The sequence below is a fragment of the Stereum hirsutum genome, assembly GCF_000264905.1.
Source record: "Stereum hirsutum FP-91666 SS1 unplaced genomic scaffold STEHIscaffold_9, whole genome shotgun sequence".
NCBI lineage: Eukaryota > Fungi > Basidiomycota > Agaricomycetes > Russulales > Stereaceae > Stereum > Stereum hirsutum.
In genome coordinates this window covers 1,187,915-1,203,792 of record NW_006763139.1, presented here as the reverse complement: position 1 = coordinate 1,203,792, position 15,878 = coordinate 1,187,915, and the positions used below count along the sequence as shown (strand labels likewise).

General features: G+C 51.3%; 4 protein-coding genes and 1 non-coding gene across 5 annotated transcripts; 4 read left to right on the top strand and 1 right to left on the bottom strand.

Moving 5' to 3' along the window:
- Positions 1 to 107: 107 nt before the first annotated feature.
- On the top strand, positions 108 to 2,269 carry STEHIDRAFT_158163 (uncharacterized protein; the record flags this gene model as incomplete). The annotated part of the gene is made up of 6 exons (XM_007305502.1): positions 108 to 263; positions 325 to 365; positions 421 to 545; positions 616 to 1,410; positions 1,466 to 1,538; positions 1,603 to 2,269. The coding sequence occupies 6 exons, from the start codon at positions 108 to 110 to the stop codon at positions 2,267 to 2,269; spliced, it is 1,857 nt and encodes a 618-aa protein (XP_007305564.1).
- Positions 2,270 to 2,564: 295 nt separating this feature from the next.
- STEHIDRAFT_169430 (uncharacterized protein) lies at positions 2,565 to 3,587 on the top strand (the record flags this gene model as incomplete). The annotated part of the gene is made up of 2 exons (XM_007305501.1): positions 2,565 to 2,681; positions 2,748 to 3,587. 2 exons carry the CDS (start codon positions 2,565 to 2,567, stop codon positions 3,201 to 3,203), a joined length of 573 nt encoding a protein of 190 aa, XP_007305563.1. The 3' UTR covers positions 3,204 to 3,587.
- Positions 3,588 to 7,571: 3,984 nt separating this feature from the next.
- On the top strand, positions 7,572 to 12,348 carry STEHIDRAFT_140148 (uncharacterized protein). The gene is made up of 7 exons (XM_007305500.1): positions 7,572 to 7,629; positions 7,707 to 7,861; positions 7,927 to 8,628; positions 9,192 to 9,482; positions 9,579 to 11,760; positions 11,828 to 11,950; positions 12,032 to 12,348. Exons 2-7 carry the CDS (start codon positions 7,711 to 7,713, stop codon positions 12,075 to 12,077), a joined length of 3,495 nt encoding a protein of 1,164 aa, XP_007305562.1. The 5' UTR covers positions 7,572 to 7,629; positions 7,707 to 7,710; the 3' UTR covers positions 12,078 to 12,348.
- Positions 12,349 to 12,492: 144 nt separating this feature from the next.
- STEHIDRAFT_t174 lies at positions 12,493 to 12,574 on the top strand. The gene has a single exon. It is a non-coding gene; the product is annotated as a tRNA-Arg (tRNA).
- Positions 12,575 to 12,838: 264 nt separating this feature from the next.
- Positions 12,839 to 15,219, bottom strand: STEHIDRAFT_80965 (cytochrome P450). The gene is made up of 12 exons (XM_007305230.1): positions 15,032 to 15,219; positions 14,867 to 14,960; positions 14,477 to 14,801; positions 14,268 to 14,416; positions 14,093 to 14,202; positions 13,927 to 14,032; positions 13,851 to 13,867; positions 13,608 to 13,790; positions 13,532 to 13,538; positions 13,402 to 13,483; positions 13,079 to 13,339; positions 12,839 to 13,017 (listed from the first exon to the last, which is right to left on the bottom strand). The coding sequence occupies exons 1-12, from the start codon at positions 15,128 to 15,130 to the stop codon at positions 12,942 to 12,944; spliced, it is 1,509 nt and encodes a 502-aa protein (XP_007305292.1). The 5' UTR covers positions 15,131 to 15,219; the 3' UTR covers positions 12,839 to 12,941.
- Positions 15,220 to 15,878: the final 659 nt, after the last annotated feature.

The window sequence follows — 15,878 nt, the reverse complement described above, 5'->3', positions numbered from 1 at the left end:
GCGCGCCGGGCCATGCCGGGCCGCGCTCGCTCCTTTCATCACGACTTGCGACTTGAACGTTCCACAACATACATCCTTTGAAGATTGCACAATCCAATACCCTCGCCATGTACGCGCTCCGGCCGATCCAGAATTGTATGTCAGGGAAACGTCGACGCGACAATGTCGACACCAACATCCCAGAAGAACCGCCGGCGAAACGTCACCACCAACGCCATCTAACATCTCCACCACCGAAACGTGGAACAGTACTCGCTGCGATGGTACTTCTGGCGCGCTCTCTGGTATTCCTCAGCGAGTAACGGCTCTGGATGGTCGTCGCAGGCCTTGTCGAGGAACGAGTCTGCCGTTTCGGCGGTGGGGAGGTTAGATGGCGCTGGTGATGCCGTTTTGCTTTTGGTTCAACTGTGGAAACATCAGCGTCCACAGCGGTGCGCTGACGCTTCTTGAGGTTGGGCTTCGTGGGAGGGATTGGGATTGGGACTGGATTGGGAGCTGGGATGGGAGCGGTACTTGCTGCGATGGTCCTTCTGGCGCGCTCTCTGGTATTCCTCAGCGAGTAACGGTTCTGGCTGGTCGTCGCAGGCTTCGTCGAGGGTTGAGTCTGCATCTCAGCTCCCAATCCAGTCCCAATCCCAACCCCTCCCACGAAGCCCAACCTCAGGAAGCGTCAGCGCACCGCTGAGGACGCCGGTGTTTCTGAAGTTGAACCAAAAGCAAAGCGGCATCACCAGCGCCATCTAACCTCTCGACCGACGAAACACATAGCCCGTAACTCGTCAAAGCCAGCTATTCCCACTCAAACCCGTTACTCGCTCAGGATGACCCCAGATCTTATTCGACGAAACATTGCGGCATCACCCTCAGCTGCTCCTGTCACAGATCCCATCCCTGCACCCGTCTCAATCCCATCCCTTATCCAAGTCAGTGTCCCGGTCCTCACCCCAGCTGCCATACCAGACCCGACAGCCCCCAGCGACCGAGCCGCCACCTCCTCTTGCATTCAAGACCGCTCAGTCCCCATTCAGATTACTCGCGTCCTTAACCCTGTCATAGCTCCCATCTCAGACCCCACCCTGGTTCCTCCTTCAACGTCCATCCCCTCTCGTTGTTCGGTCAATCCTGCAAGCACATTGTCTAAACCTACGCATCTGCCGTGGTCTCAACTCCCAGAGGTCACACAAACTCGACTGTCTGCTCAGTACGATGATCTGGTCACTCGCACCTGGGGAAGCCAACACAGGCTCTGGGGCGACAGCTGGCCTGGTTACTTTGAAGCTCTGGGTCTATCCACCTGCCAAAAACCTATCGGAATCCCAGAGGATAATGTGTTCAAGATGTTTCCCGACCTAGATGATGCTATGTTTGTCGCACACGGGAAATGCAATTTCTATGATCTTTGCCACCATCGTGAGTACAGATTTTCTTCTTTTCCAGCCATGCGTACTCAACTGGGTCCTTTAAGATGTATTCTCGAATGATCTGGACACATCAATCAATGAGGCGTTAGCCCAAGTAGAGACTTGGTTTCTACAAAAGTGCGTGGTATTCCTGTATGTACTAGTCGGGGTTTCCCGCTCATTTGACCCCGATCTATTATAGGCGACTCTGTGAAGTCGAGGGGCTTCGTCCACATACTTTAGATCTCCTGCGCAAGGTCAGCGCACACTGGGGCTTTTATTTTGCGTATTCGCCAAATAAGACAGCGGAAGAAGCTCGTGCGAGCAAGCTATCCCATGATTTAATCCTTGCGACTCAAGAGCTCGGGGCTTCCATGGACACTGCAACTTACAATCACAAAGCAACATCGCACCACGCAGCCTTGGCACAACACTGCTTTTACGCCCTCTACCTCACCCGTATCATCGCCCTCCAGAGATTTCTAGATTGCCTACCTCGAGATATGGACGCAGAGCTCGCACGCAGTGAATGGGCTCTATTTCAATATGATCCACCTCGTCTACCGGATGGCGACGACATCTTCTCCGCGATTTATCGCCGTGTCACGAGAGCTTGTGGTTCTGTCTTCGATCTCAAGCGGGCGGCCGAAGCTCGGTTTCGTGCTCTGGTCAAGAAGGACCGGCAGTTTTTCCTGAAAAAACGTGAACACCCGCTTGTTATCTTCGCGGCTTCCTACCAGCTACCATTCTATCTTGCAGTCGACGAGGTCGAGGAACCTGTTCTCCAGAGCCCTTCGAGCGGTCGCCGTCCTGCCTGCTCCCGCCTTGGTGTCAATGCCCTGTTCTATGGATTTGACGCGCCTCCTTGAGGCCCTTCGTACGTGCTCTATTCCCTCTATCTTGCTTTACACTTCCTTACCCCTATTATATCCAGTTCCAGCCTCAAATCGTCACCATCACCTCTCTTTGGCTGTGGTAATTCACAGTATTGCCTTCCGCCTGCTCAGTCATGGTGCAACCCTGGCAGAACTGGGCTATTGCAACACCATTGGGCGCCCTACAAGCATACATCCACGATGTTCTGCGACCGTACGCTAACGGATGCAAAGCATCGATCTCCATGGTCGATACTTGGAAGGGTTCCTAGGTCTGCGGCCACCCGCCATGCCTATTGGAACCGACGCCCCGATCCAGCCAGTTTGTCTTCACCTCCGTCAATCGGTCGACGTTACACCTTCAAGAAAGGATCCCGGCTTTCCGTTCTCGCCTTCCGACGGATTCGTGTTTGAATTACTTTGTGGCAGGTGATCGATTTCGCCCTTACGGTCTCTCTTGTATCGATACCAGCTACACGGCCATGCCCTGGCGCAGTCCATCTACAGCGATCGGCTGTGTCCAGCGCGTTGTACTACAACGCCTGTGGACCATGTACTGGTATTCATACAGACCCTACTTCCTGAAACCATCTTCGTCACCTCTCTCTCTGCATCCGCATCGAGGACCCCGGCCTCTCTCATCCTCGTCCTCGTCCTCGTCATCGCCCTCGTCGACCCCACCTTCTGCGCGTTTGCCTCCACCCCTTCCGCCCCTGCCGTTTTGGTCCGCGACGGTATTTATATTACGACGCCTCCATCTGTGATGCTCGCGTGGTGCTTCCGGCCTCACTATCGTGCTCGGTGCGGGACATCGCCTCCCAGTGGCATCGTCCTCGCGTGGTTATCGGGCTCCCTGGTGGATGTGTGTAGTGTGAGGTGGATAGATGTGCGGGTACGGTGGTTTATCTTTATCTCTATCATTTCTTAATTACGGTCTCGGTCTCTTTTTCTTCGTACTGATACTAGCTACGTGGCCGTGTCCTGGCGCAGTCCATCTACATCAATCGGCTCGTGTCCAACATGCCCGTGGCTACCGGTACTTCTATCTCTTCACTCTTCATCATTTCTCGACCGTTTAATCTTCTTTCTCCTTTTCTTTTCGCTTTCGTCTATGTCTCGCGGGTTGTGCCTGTAATTTCTTTTCTGTTCATGTAATTTGTCCCCGCAATCCTGCTTCCTGGTGTCCTTGATCTTTTGTTTATGTCTCGCGGATTGTGTCTGTAATTTGTTTTCTGTTCATGTATCTTGTCCCCGCAATCCTGCTTGTTGTGGTTGGTTTTTCGCTTACGTCTCGCGGATTGTGTCTGTAGCTTCCTTTCTGTTCATGTATTCTGTATCCGCAAACATGCCGTTGATTTTTGCCCTCGGTATACCTTTTGCACCAAACGTGAACAAGCACACGACGCTCGGGCGTCTTTTGATGTTCGCCGTATCTCGTTTGTTAGAAGCTGCTGTATCGTAAAATTCCATTCACTCCGGAATAATTGAACACCTCAACATATCAACAGCACGGTTACTATAGGAAGGCCTGGTAAACATACGTGTACACTGCAACTCGAGACAACTCAGCTGCGAGCATTATCGTCGTAGCTCACAGCAGGCCTTCACAAGATCCACACCTGTTGAACCGAACGGACAACAACAAGAGCTCCGGGATCTAAGTATCTGAGCGACGTTAACGGTTTCCCCTACCCCAGCGAACCCCTTTTGGACCAAGCGTGGCGTTCACTTCGTCCCAGGCTCCAAGATCGCCCTCTCTTCGCTCCCTCCGAGTCGTTTGTCGAACGAAAAGCGTGACGCGCACTGGATCGAGCGTCCGGGTGTAAATGCATCGTGATCGTGTCGACATGTCGTAGCAAAGGGAAGGGCGAGTCGATGTGAGCCTTTACCAACCTCGAGTTTCAATGGGAGGTGGGAGGCGAGTCGGTGGCTGTCGGTGGATAGCGACCGGGGGGTGGTGGGTGGGGAGGTGGCACCTACTCTACAGACATTCCGAGCCGTTGCATCAGCGGATTGTCTTCAGACGTGAGAGCGGGAGAGATTAGCCAACAAATATACAAAGACAAACATAGTTTTACTTACTTGAGAGACTCGAATCTGGCGAAGATATCAAGCAAGTAGGGGGAGGGAGGTGGGCGGTGAAGTGCACGTGGCGCCTAGAACCATTTCGCGTGTTCGCATTAGCGGGCTTTCTTCAAACGCGAGGGTGGGTATGGTTAGTCGACGCATATACGGGTATGAATAAACTCTTATTCACCTGAGAGCACAAAACTCGCAGAGATACCATAAAATCTCGGGAGGGGGTGAATCGGACGTGGCACCTAGTACTAAGTAGCAGAGCTACCTCAGGCTAAAATATTACAAGCGGTCACATCATCGAGAACTCTACGAACTGGACATTATAGCCAACTAGCTGTCATGTAAATGAGCACAGAGGTATCTTTACTTACGTGAAAAGAGCCCATTTTGTGGAGATATGTCCAAATCTCGCAAGCACCGAAGGGCGAGTGGTTCATTCTGGCACGTGGGTGACGCGATGCGCGACGCGTCTGTTTGTTTATCGCCCAATTCGGTCAGAGCCATCCGGACCGCGAGCGGAGCCAGTCGACCCCAGTCACGTATATATACCCTCTCTCCCCTTGCCTGGTATCCTTGTCGCTGCTACACCCGCTGTGGGGCTGTTTGAAACGGGCTGCGGCTCTTGCGACCCACCCACTCTTCCTCAAGATTTTCGAGACCATTCATTCTTTTACCTTTGATCTCTTCGAGTGAGCTCATGACCGTCATGATCAGTGAGTGCTTCCTGAATTCTCGACCATGCTTCCTCATGTTTTTTTGTGCTCGCGTTAGCTACGCGTACTTACTCAATCCTCGCTCATTATTGTCACCACCATCACTAGCGTCCCATCGGACAATGGTCAGATTGTGCCTACGGCCGTGAAGTACCAGGCTGAAGCAGAACGGTGTTCAAGGTTGGAGTAGGTATGTTCTGTCTTTTGTGGGAACATATGGCAGAGGGAATGAGAAATCTGACAAAAGCGGTACAAGATAATGTCGCACACGGCGCATCGTCCGCACTCGCGCTCGACGTGCACCTTCCGCACACCGTCAGGCCCCCATCTCGAGAAAAGACGCGTCAAAATGCATCGAAAGCTCGTGTCTTTTGAGACTCCGGAAGTGCGTGCTATAATCTCCCTACCTCGACCATCCGATTTATCATCTTTTCTCCACTGTTCAACCTCGACCTCATATCTTTATTCTACGTCGTTTTGTGTAGACACTCAGGCCGTTCTTACCACGCGTAAACTCAGTCTGACGCATCGTGCGTTGCTTCGTTGGGGAAATTTACAAGGTCCGTCCCGTTCGCCTCCATCAGTCTCTGCCTTTCTTGGGACGGGTGGAAACTTTGGGGGCCAAAGACCAATCGCACCGCTCGCCGCCTCCAATTTAACAAGGGACAGTCTCAGAAGACGTCGATGACATTGAGCCGCCTTAGCGCCTGAACAGAAAGATGCTTGTTGACAAGGACAAACTAGAGGCCATGGACAAGTCCGCTGCAAGTGAGTTCACTCTTGTCACACGTTTGAGCAGCGGACTGCACCAAGCTGTCATCATCTCTCAGAGCCACCCCGTTCCAGGTGGCACCTTCGTCGCCGAGCCCGCGGGAATCAACACTCAGTTCTACTCTGCGGATGCCGAGGTGCACTAACTGACGTGGATCTCGCTGCGCCGCACGGAATGTAGTACGTCTCCTGAGCTCTGATCTCTGGTGTAGAACACGGTAAGAAGTCTGGCTCGCAGAACGAGCCTGATAGTAAGTCGTCCTTTGGGTCCTCTCAGATGATGCTCCAGTCTGATACATTTACGGCAGGTTTGACGGGTGTCCAGATCCCGGCGCGCTCGAAGTTCTACTCTGATGAGGACTCATCTTCGGAATCTGAGTCCGAGCCGGCGTCGTACTCCCAGAACATATATCTTCCCATCGTCCATCTCAGCCCTGTACGTCCCTTTACCCCATGCCTTTCATACCGCTTCCTCAGCTGTGGGATGTCACAACCGCCGCTCGGGTTGAACGAGGTGCTCCATCTCAGCCTGCAATGATAGTGTCAAATGAATCCGAAGGCGCGTCAAGTTATCACACTCGATAATGCGCTCGGTGTCGAAGCCCATGATTGTTCGTATCTTCGCATAATATAGTGAATGAGCCCATCATGGTACAAGAACTTGCATCACTTGTTCTGCTCTGCTCACTCGGCGTGTCGAATTCAATCTCGGGTCCTTCTCTGCTGCACGATGCAGGCAAAGTGAAGAAGACCCGAAAGGTGATGTTTTCCACGTAGCCCATGCAGCAGGCCGAATGTGCCAATTTCTCGCTATATGGTCGTGGTGGTGCGTCGGGCCCGCGTCGCTAGGTATCAAGTATCATCAGCCCTTAATTGTACATTTGCATAAGCCGTGATCTTTTGCCTTAGTCGTCTGCCAGGATTGTCTGTACCTTCGGAATAGTGTATTCATCTGCATTTCTCAGTATTTTGCCTTTCTATCCTTCCTGTGTATGGTTCTTTGCATTTATTTGCTCCCGCGCGTACCCGTTACATCAGTAGCATTTCAGAGGATTTTTCTTGCACACAGTCTTCTGTCTTATCCTTCGTAGTATGTTTGCTTGTTGGCTCGAGATCGTGCGGGGTCTCCTTGCATCAGTATACCACCCGTAGGAGCTTGTATATCGGTCAGGTCATAACGTGATCGACAGGACCTTCTAATTGTTTCTCTGCTCGACAATGTTACACGGTTTGTGGGATGGGCCGTCGTTTTCAAGTATGGTGCAGTTCACTTAGTCACCACTAAAAAAACAACTGCCAAATTGGTCGGTCCAAAATCGAAAATCTAATTTATTAAAAGAAAATTCTTGGGCCAGTCAAAAAAACACTGGCACTTTCGAAAATTAATATTTAAATGAATAAAATATTATTCTTTGGCGGGGGATTGCCAAATCCATGGGTGGCAGTTTTGTAAGTCCCTCAGTTTTGATTATTTTCGAAATCTGTCTTGGGGAACTCTTCCTTTTAGCAAAAGAAACACTTTCCCAAGACAGATAAGAAATTGAGGCACTTTTGGGCCGGGTATACCCGATTCTTCCGGTTTTTTTTTTTTAGTGGTGACTAAGTGAACTGCACCATAGAGTACATAAAAGCAAAGTTACTACTTTGAAATGTGGCGCTCATTGACAAGTGGCGGAAGGCGGGAAGGAATGATGCGCGTCAGTGCGCGTCTCGCCGACTTCGACTTCTACCACCGGCACTGCATGCCTACTTACCACACCATATAACTTTTTAGACGAGACGCATACCCTGGTAAGCTTTGCATAGTCAACATGTCTTCTATCCCATGATGGGGCTCTATTGGCGCAGTCTGCTCATGAGATTGGCAGAGCAATGGCGAGCGCATTCGCAGACATCGTCAGCTCTTCGACGCTGGACGTCGTCGCACCCACCAATACTCTTGGATTTCCGTCCTCTGATGACACCCAATGGCTGGAAAGAGTGAAGGAGGACGTGTCTGTGGACCGCAAGCAGGTTTTCTACGGTGCGTTGCATATTCGTACACTATGTCTGTTTGTCTGATCCTCAGATGTATCGCCGCACAAACAGACGAACGGCTTGTGTCCTTTCTCATTCACCGTCTGGAAAGCCCGGAATCGTCGACACCAACTAACACTCTGTCTCCAGAGTCCTCTACACCACAACCACCAGCCTTTCTACTTTCGTACCTCTCTCATCTCCAGGTATCTTACGAAGCCTCTTACATTCCACAACAATATCCATCATCCCCCGGGCCACCTGGAACAGCCCATCCAAATCCTCCACTGACCGCACGATCCCCCGTACCACCACTCGCGTCACCGCTTCTTTCAGCTACACGTCCAGCATCGACAGGTCCACCTGCATCCGCGTCACTTCACCTGTCGGCACCTCCACCACCCCGGCCATCATCGCTGGCCCCTCCTGTTCAATCGTATTCTTTACCTCCACCACAAACGCAGGGTCATAAGGCGAGAGGACACGTACCGCCGAGCATTGTTCCGCCTGTTACGCCACATCCAACACCATCAACAAGGGTCGAGGATAGGAGATACGCTGGGGCTAATGTCAGGGAGCAGGGCGTGTTGCTGGTGGGTGGGATTTGGGGCGAGGAGAGGGACGGAAGAAAGTCACTGTCCAATGGGACATTATTTGAGAAGGGGCGGCCAAGCGCCGAGGAGGCGGAGCAGAAGGAAGCGTCTAGGTTCCAGCTTCTTTGGGATGAAAAGGACGGAGTTTGGGTAGCGGTGTATAAGTTGTGGATAGATGTAGGTGCGACCTTCTCTGTCTCTTTTATTTCTCTCCTTCCTATCTTCCCCATCCTTGAAGTGTTGGTCTTCGTCTACTTCCCTCGCACGGTGTTCGACCTCACATACGATGTTTTGGGTCAACTGTCTCCTCAGGAGGCGTATCGTGTCATTCTGCACCTGTTTCCATCTATCAAATATCCGTCAACCCTTGGCGCATGCGGTCTTCGAGTCACGATCTCTGAGCACGACATGTATCGCTACGTGTGGCGCGCCACACGGTGACGGTCTCATGCTCGGAGCATATCGTCCCCAACTCAGTTCACACTAGGAAATCCTTGTGGGTAATGATATTTGAGGTCTCCATGGCTTCGACTTGCACGGATTTTGTGCCACACTAAGTGCAGGGGAACGATGAGGAGATGGTCATCATGTTGCATTGTGGAGTTCGTAATATCTAGAATTGTTTCTACAGTGGCATTATATCCCTTTGGGTTCATTTGTCTATCTGTTCCATGTCTATTCATCGTCTACAGCACTCACCACGCACTCTACTAACGTTTCTCAACCACTCTTCTTTTTAAAAAGCATTTCTTCGCACCCCCTACCCACATCCTCTTCTTTGCCTCACGGTCTCCACAACTCTACGCTCGCATCCGGTTCACGTCACACCTGCACGAAGCCGCCTCATGGAGTTCATAGAAGCCATCGGAGGGATACCTGACTCGCTTGTGTTGAGTGCTGGAGGTGTACCAGGATCGGAGAAGGAAGGCGAAGAACGAGATAAGGGAGATGGGACGTGGGGCCATGGATATGGCGAAGATAAAACCAAGAGAAGTACGTTGGAGGAAGTTAACTTGTTCGCTGGATTGGCCGGAGGTTCGTCACATTTTCTATTGCCGACTTTTACTTCCTCCTCGTCCATTACAATTCTGTCGTTGACCGAAATGAACTTCGTTCTTCCCATTTAACCAGAGAAAATAGCGGGCAGCAAGAATGGGAAACCATTAGACCTACCTTCAACCCGTCTAGGACCACAAACCCGCCGATCCGAGTTCGGGCTTGGACCTCCTCTGCCCATGCCTTCTTCCGCAAACAGTTCCGCAAACTCCGCCGCTTCGACGATCTCACCGACTGCAATGGCCACAACGTCAACGCACACAAATACAGTCCACCCGACCATGCGTAAATCGTTCAGGAAGACGCTCCAGGTTGTTTCGGGATTCAGGGTGAGGATGAGGACGGTGTTCGTGCCGTATGTTTTGTTACCGGGTACTGGCGATAGCGAGAAGAGTAAGAGGAAAAGTAAAGGAAATGAAGGACTGGGCGGTCGTGAGGGCGAAAATGATGAATTACAGGCAGGCGGGGCGGAGAGGACGGTTGTGCTTTGCATTGAGATTGAGAATGGTGGAGAGGCCGGGAGTGGCTTCGGTTTTGAGGTTGAGGGGGTGGATGTAAAGGTTGGTGGAGGATCGGGAGCTAGTCGAGGGAGTGGGATAAAGGGTGGAGGTGGGAGTGCTGCTGGAGGGGAGGGCGGTACGAGGGTTAGGCTGATTGAGTGGGATCGAACGTCCGTTGGAGACGGAGACGAGGTAAAGGGAGCATTCCCGTTGCGAGTGGGGAGTATGGAGCAGTTCAATTTGCTGTATGCAGTGGAGTTCCTGGAGGATTTCGGCGGAGATGGGGATATGCTAGCTGGTAGAGACGCGAAAGGGATGGTAGAGATGGAATTGCAGCGGGCGGTGGTCATAAATGTGCTCGGAAAGCCATACCACGTCGTCGGAGTCGACGAAGGGTTCAGTGAGGACGGAGACGAGGAGAAAGGCAAGTTTACATATCCCACAGACTCGTTCAACTCAAGATGGAACTGCGTCCTCGACCTCTCACCGAAACGGAATCGCGACTCGTTGTCTGTGGCACATACGTCCTACGCTACCGATGCCGATGGACAACCCTTATTCGATGGACCTCCGTCTGGTCTCAACAACCGTGAAGCTCTCCCTGAACCTGCTTCCCCTTTCCCTACCGCTACCTCTCGTGCACGTTCACACATGTACAGTCCCGGTCCCACTCCGCTGAGGACCTCGTCCTTAACCCCGACCGTCTCGTTGGCTAACTCTGTGGCGGGTAGCAAGAGGCATACGATGCCTATTGTTGGAGGCCCGGCTCGCCGACCTCCAATGAATTATCGATCTTCGACGTCTCTTCTAAATCCTGCCAACGCAATTGTCTCGAGTTCGGGGCCGTCTACTCCGATGGGGACGGGATCGACACCGACATTACGGGACTCACCATCGACCTCTGTAACTTCTTCACATTCTCCCTCGTCATACTTCAGTCCTTACCCCGGCGGAGCACACGGATCTGGCTTTGCAGCATCGACACCCGGAATTGGACCTTCACCACTCTCTAAAGTCGCGTATACACCCACTCCACCGTCCCTAGCTGTCCAAACGTACATTAGACCTCCGGGCACACCGACAACGACATTCGCTCCCCCACCTCCTCCTACCCCGCTACTCACCAATGCCTTCGGTAGTGTTATACCTCCGCCAAAACCAATCGCAGAGGTATTCACGGATGAACAGGAGGCGATCGCCATCGCTTCTGGGATGGGCGGTGGTGGTGTACCACCGACACCTGCATATCCTGCGTACCCGAATTCACCATTTCCGAGTACCCCGAGAGCTATGGACCCTGTCGCTGGATGGGGCGCTGGTGCTGGCGCTAGTGCAGGAGGTGTGCCCAATAGTGTGGATATTCCGAGGTCGAGAGGCGTGGGAGGTCTTGCGCCTGCTGCAATGATCAATATGCCTGGAACGCCTGGACCGAGGGTTGGGGCTGGGTATGCTGGTGGCTTCCGAGACAGCGGGATAGGTTTCGGAAGTGGAAGCGGAAGTAGAGACGAAGATGGTGAAAAGATTGTGGTTTCGATTGGACTTGTTCATGAGGGAGGGGAACAGAGCAAAATATACCCACACGACGAATTCACGCTCGACGTTTTCGTGTTCAATCAGAGTTCGTGGACTAGACGGTTCGAGGTCAGTTGTCCAGGGCCGGAGAGAAGGAGGAGGAAGCTAGTCCAGTCGAATATTATGAAAGTAGGAGGAGATGCTGGAGACGGGATTGTACCATTGGATAATCGGATCCGGGTTGGGTGAGCCTTCTATCTGCTTTCGTCCTTCATTCCAGAAGTCTTAGCTGATGAATGGGGCGGTGTGTAGACCGCTGAAACCCGCGACGTGTCAGAGCGTGAGGATGGGTTTTATGGCGTTAGCGCCGGGTGTGCATAGGATCGACACAGTCACATTGCTGGATGTTGAGACGGGGTATTCCATGAACCTGCGGTGGGTGAAGTTCACCGTACTTTACATGAACGAGTCGTCACTGACCGACTGATCGGTTTTGTTGTTGACTTTGGTCCGCAGGTCTGTGATGGATATCGTCGTTCATGAGGTTCCCGTCCAGACTTGATGCGTTGTTATATGTTTGCTCTTGCGTTCGCCGGCAGGTACTACGTCCAAGCCAAGTGCTTTGCACAGGTTCTATCAACCAGACTGTCTGCCATTGAGATATTATCCCCACTCTGGCAGAGCTCCTCAAGGGCTGAACATCGCACACTCCTCTCATCCTCGAAATGACCAAATATGTACGTCTCCGTAAGTTACCATACTTTGGTAGTTGCCTGCAGTAGGTTGCCTTCCTTTCACGGTCTCTGGCACGGTTTTATTCACTTGCCTTTGACATACCATCGCGAAACTGTGAAACAATTCTTTCTTCAGAGTCTCATATATATCTTTTCCTTTTTATGAGCCTTTAATGACTTGAGTATGATGGGGCTTCTACAGGACTCAAGGTCGGTGTAAGTCATGCACATAACTCTATATATGGCTACCTGGCGCAATGGTAGCGCGTTTGGCTTCGATTGCCTCCATACCAAAAGGCTGCAGGTTCGAGTCCTGCGGTGGTCATCAATTGTGTTCATTTGTTTTGCACCCACTTCCTTAACAGATTGAGGGGAACAAAGTTGGTACTTGGATGATTTGGCAACGCCAGATGGGCGGCTGAGTAAAGAACATATGTTGGCTAATTACTGAGAGATCGACAACCTGTGGAGAATTATAGCGTACAGAAACGTAGTTTTTCGAAAAGCATCTGCTTTAGAAATGTGCACATCCGACCCTTTCACATGGCGGTCATCATTGAGAATCACAGCGATACGTATTTGGAGGGCAAAAAGTTGAAGTGTCAAATGATAGGTGAGGAAAGAGAAGAGAGGGGAGGGGTTAACGAGTCAATGATAAAGGGAAGACATATGATTATTCAAAGGCGAAATATTTAGTGCTCAAGGAGGATAAGTTCCTCAGCCTTTGTCGAACGTGGCTTGATTATGCATTTGAATGGCTCAGGGTGACTGTAAGATGCATGGTGTTATAAGTCTGAATGATCGAGCAATCAGACAGACCAGTACTCGCCTGATAGTACCATCGGTGTACTTAGGGACTGGCACAATAGGAATGCCATTCTCGTCCAGCTTCTTCGTGATGTCGAAAACAGCAAGGGACATAGCGCAGGAGATCCACACGGAGACGTCAGCGAGCTGAAGGCCTGGACAGATGCGGCGTCCAAAGCCGAAGCACATTGTACGGGGGTCTTCCTGTGGATTTTGGTCAAGGAAACGTTCAGGTGAGAATTCCAGGGGGTTTGGATAACGTTCTGGCTCATGGAGCATGTTCCTATGTGGTCACGACAGCGTCAGAAGAAACACATTGAGGTGTGTTGTGAGGACATCACGCACCAGAGATTAGCAATGATTATTGTGCCCTTAGGGATGAAGTAACCGTCGTGAATATCGTCCTCCATTACACGATGAGGAACGCCTGAACGAGATCAGGCACAGCAACCAAAGGATTCTGGAAGCGGCTCACCGAGAGGCTGAGGATGTAATGGTAATATTTGTCAAAACCCCGCCACGCAATGCTAGAGGAAATGAGCGGTACTCACAGCCACAGGATTCCACCGAAGTACTTCAGTGACCAAAGCATTGACGTACGGGAGGCGTTCACGGTCAGCATGAGTAGGGAGCCTTTCGTGACCGATGACCGCATCAATTTCGGCCTGAGCCTTCTTCTGGACATTCGGGAACAGCGTCATGGCCAAGAAGAAAGAGTATACCGAGGAGACAGACTTCGAATAAGAAGGGTGTCAGCTAATAGATAGCCAGATTGGTTCGAGTATTATACAGACCGTATCAGCTCCTCCACCTGTAGGCCAAAGTTGTGAGTGTCTGAGAACAACGAGAAAACCAGGGAAGACTACAAACCGTAGAGAGAAGCGGCAGACCATTTGACTATGTCCTCCTCCTCTGGGGTGAGTTGCTTAGAATCTAGTAGGTTGGAGCTGAACGAAGACTCTGCCGTGCCCTTAGCCTGCAGTTACTTGTGAGCTTGCTAGTAAACAGTGTTTATGATTGTAGTCCGACGACGCACCATGTTGGCCTTCACCAAGTTGAACGGAAGATCAGCCATATCGCAGAGCGTTTTTTTCCAGGCAACCGCCCTCTGTTTGAATGGTGTGATGAACGTTGGCATGTATTGGACTATGTGGATGTAGTACAATGGTGACGCCCAGGAAAGTCTGAAGAGTTGAACCATTTCCACGTACGGGCAGGAAACACGTCAACGAGATATGCACCAGGAGCAGACATTTGAGAGAATTGATCTGTGGCGAGGTCCACGAGAGCGACCAGCTCATCAGTTTCCTCCTTCACCTTATAGCCATATACCATGTAGAGAATAATAGCGCCAGTAGATCTGAGTATGAGCTCAGCATTGCTATAGACTAAGATAATATCTATATTGATCTGAACTCACTTCCGGATGTTCATTGAAACAGCCTCGGGCTTTGCAAGAGTCATCTTCAAGAAGCTATGTGTCTGGGTCTCTATCAGGTCGATCTGCGGCTCGACGTTCGCGCGGGAGCCCATGAGGCGAAACAGATGCTTTCTGTACTCGCGGAAACGATGCCCGTACGGACTGAGGGCGAGGGTGTTCTTCCAACCTGTAAGGATACTGGCCATGATGAGAACAGGACGGTCGCTGTAGATGGCGCTCTTCTTGTCAAGCATCTCGAAGGCGATCTTCGCGTCGTTAACAATCATCATAGGTTGACCCAGCGCATCGACATAGATGATACCCCCTGTTGACGCCAATGACAGCATCAGGAAAGAGCACGAAACAGATCCTTTGCACAATGCTACATACCGTACTGTTTGCCCCACCCAGCAAAAGTCAACCATTCCTGCGTCTTGGGCAAATCGGTGACATTTCCTATGATTGGGAGAGGCTTCGGACCAGGCTATGGAAAGACATGGAGACATCAAGCAAGAACAGTGGCATGACGGGCATGTAACGGATAAGACAGCGTACCGGCAAGGGAGCGGCGGGCTTCTTAGCAAGTAATCTCTTTGCCAACCATATCCCAAGACCAGCAAGCGCAAAATCTAGCAGAGCGATTGTTCCTCCCATGTTATAAAAGGTTCAAAGGAAAGCGGGGTTCAACGGCAAACAGAGAGGGCGAAGAACGAGAAAAAAGCATAAGCGTGCCCCGCTCCAACACGCTGCCACAACATTTGAAGGATCCAGATAGCATCGTAGAAGCGCGGGGGGCAGGCTTCGTACAGGCATATCCTGCCCGGAGATAATAAAATTGTTCTGATTAGACTAGCGAGGAACGGAACGGTGGAGAGAGAAGCCTGGCCTCTGGTACACTGTTTCACGAGCGATGGTTCAGGCTGGTTCGGAACAATCAATAGGGACAACCACCGCGACCCTGATTACCGGCTATACCATTTCATAATTCGCAGGGTTGAGTCGAACCTGCTGTACGGTCGATCCTCCATCTAGCTTGGCCGATCCTAGTTAAACTTCAGACAGTCTTGCGCATGAAACGCATCTGGCGAGCGCTTCCAGTATAAGTAATATTATTTTTGACTTCGGTTTTGACCGATCGGCGGAATTGAGATTTCTGTGAAGCAAAATTCTGATCACCAATACGATCTCGTTCATTGGCGGGATTTACGTGCTACACTCGTCCCTCAGATTGTCGGGCGGCGAACGAGAGAAGACATGCCCTCTCCAAGAGCAGAGCAACGAGTCCAGACATTCCAAAAGAATGCTCTACGGAAAATATTCACACTTAAACCGTCCAGCCGACTGCAATTGGAAAAGTTGAGTTTTTCACGCGAAAGAGAAGGGATCCTGGATCAGAAACAGT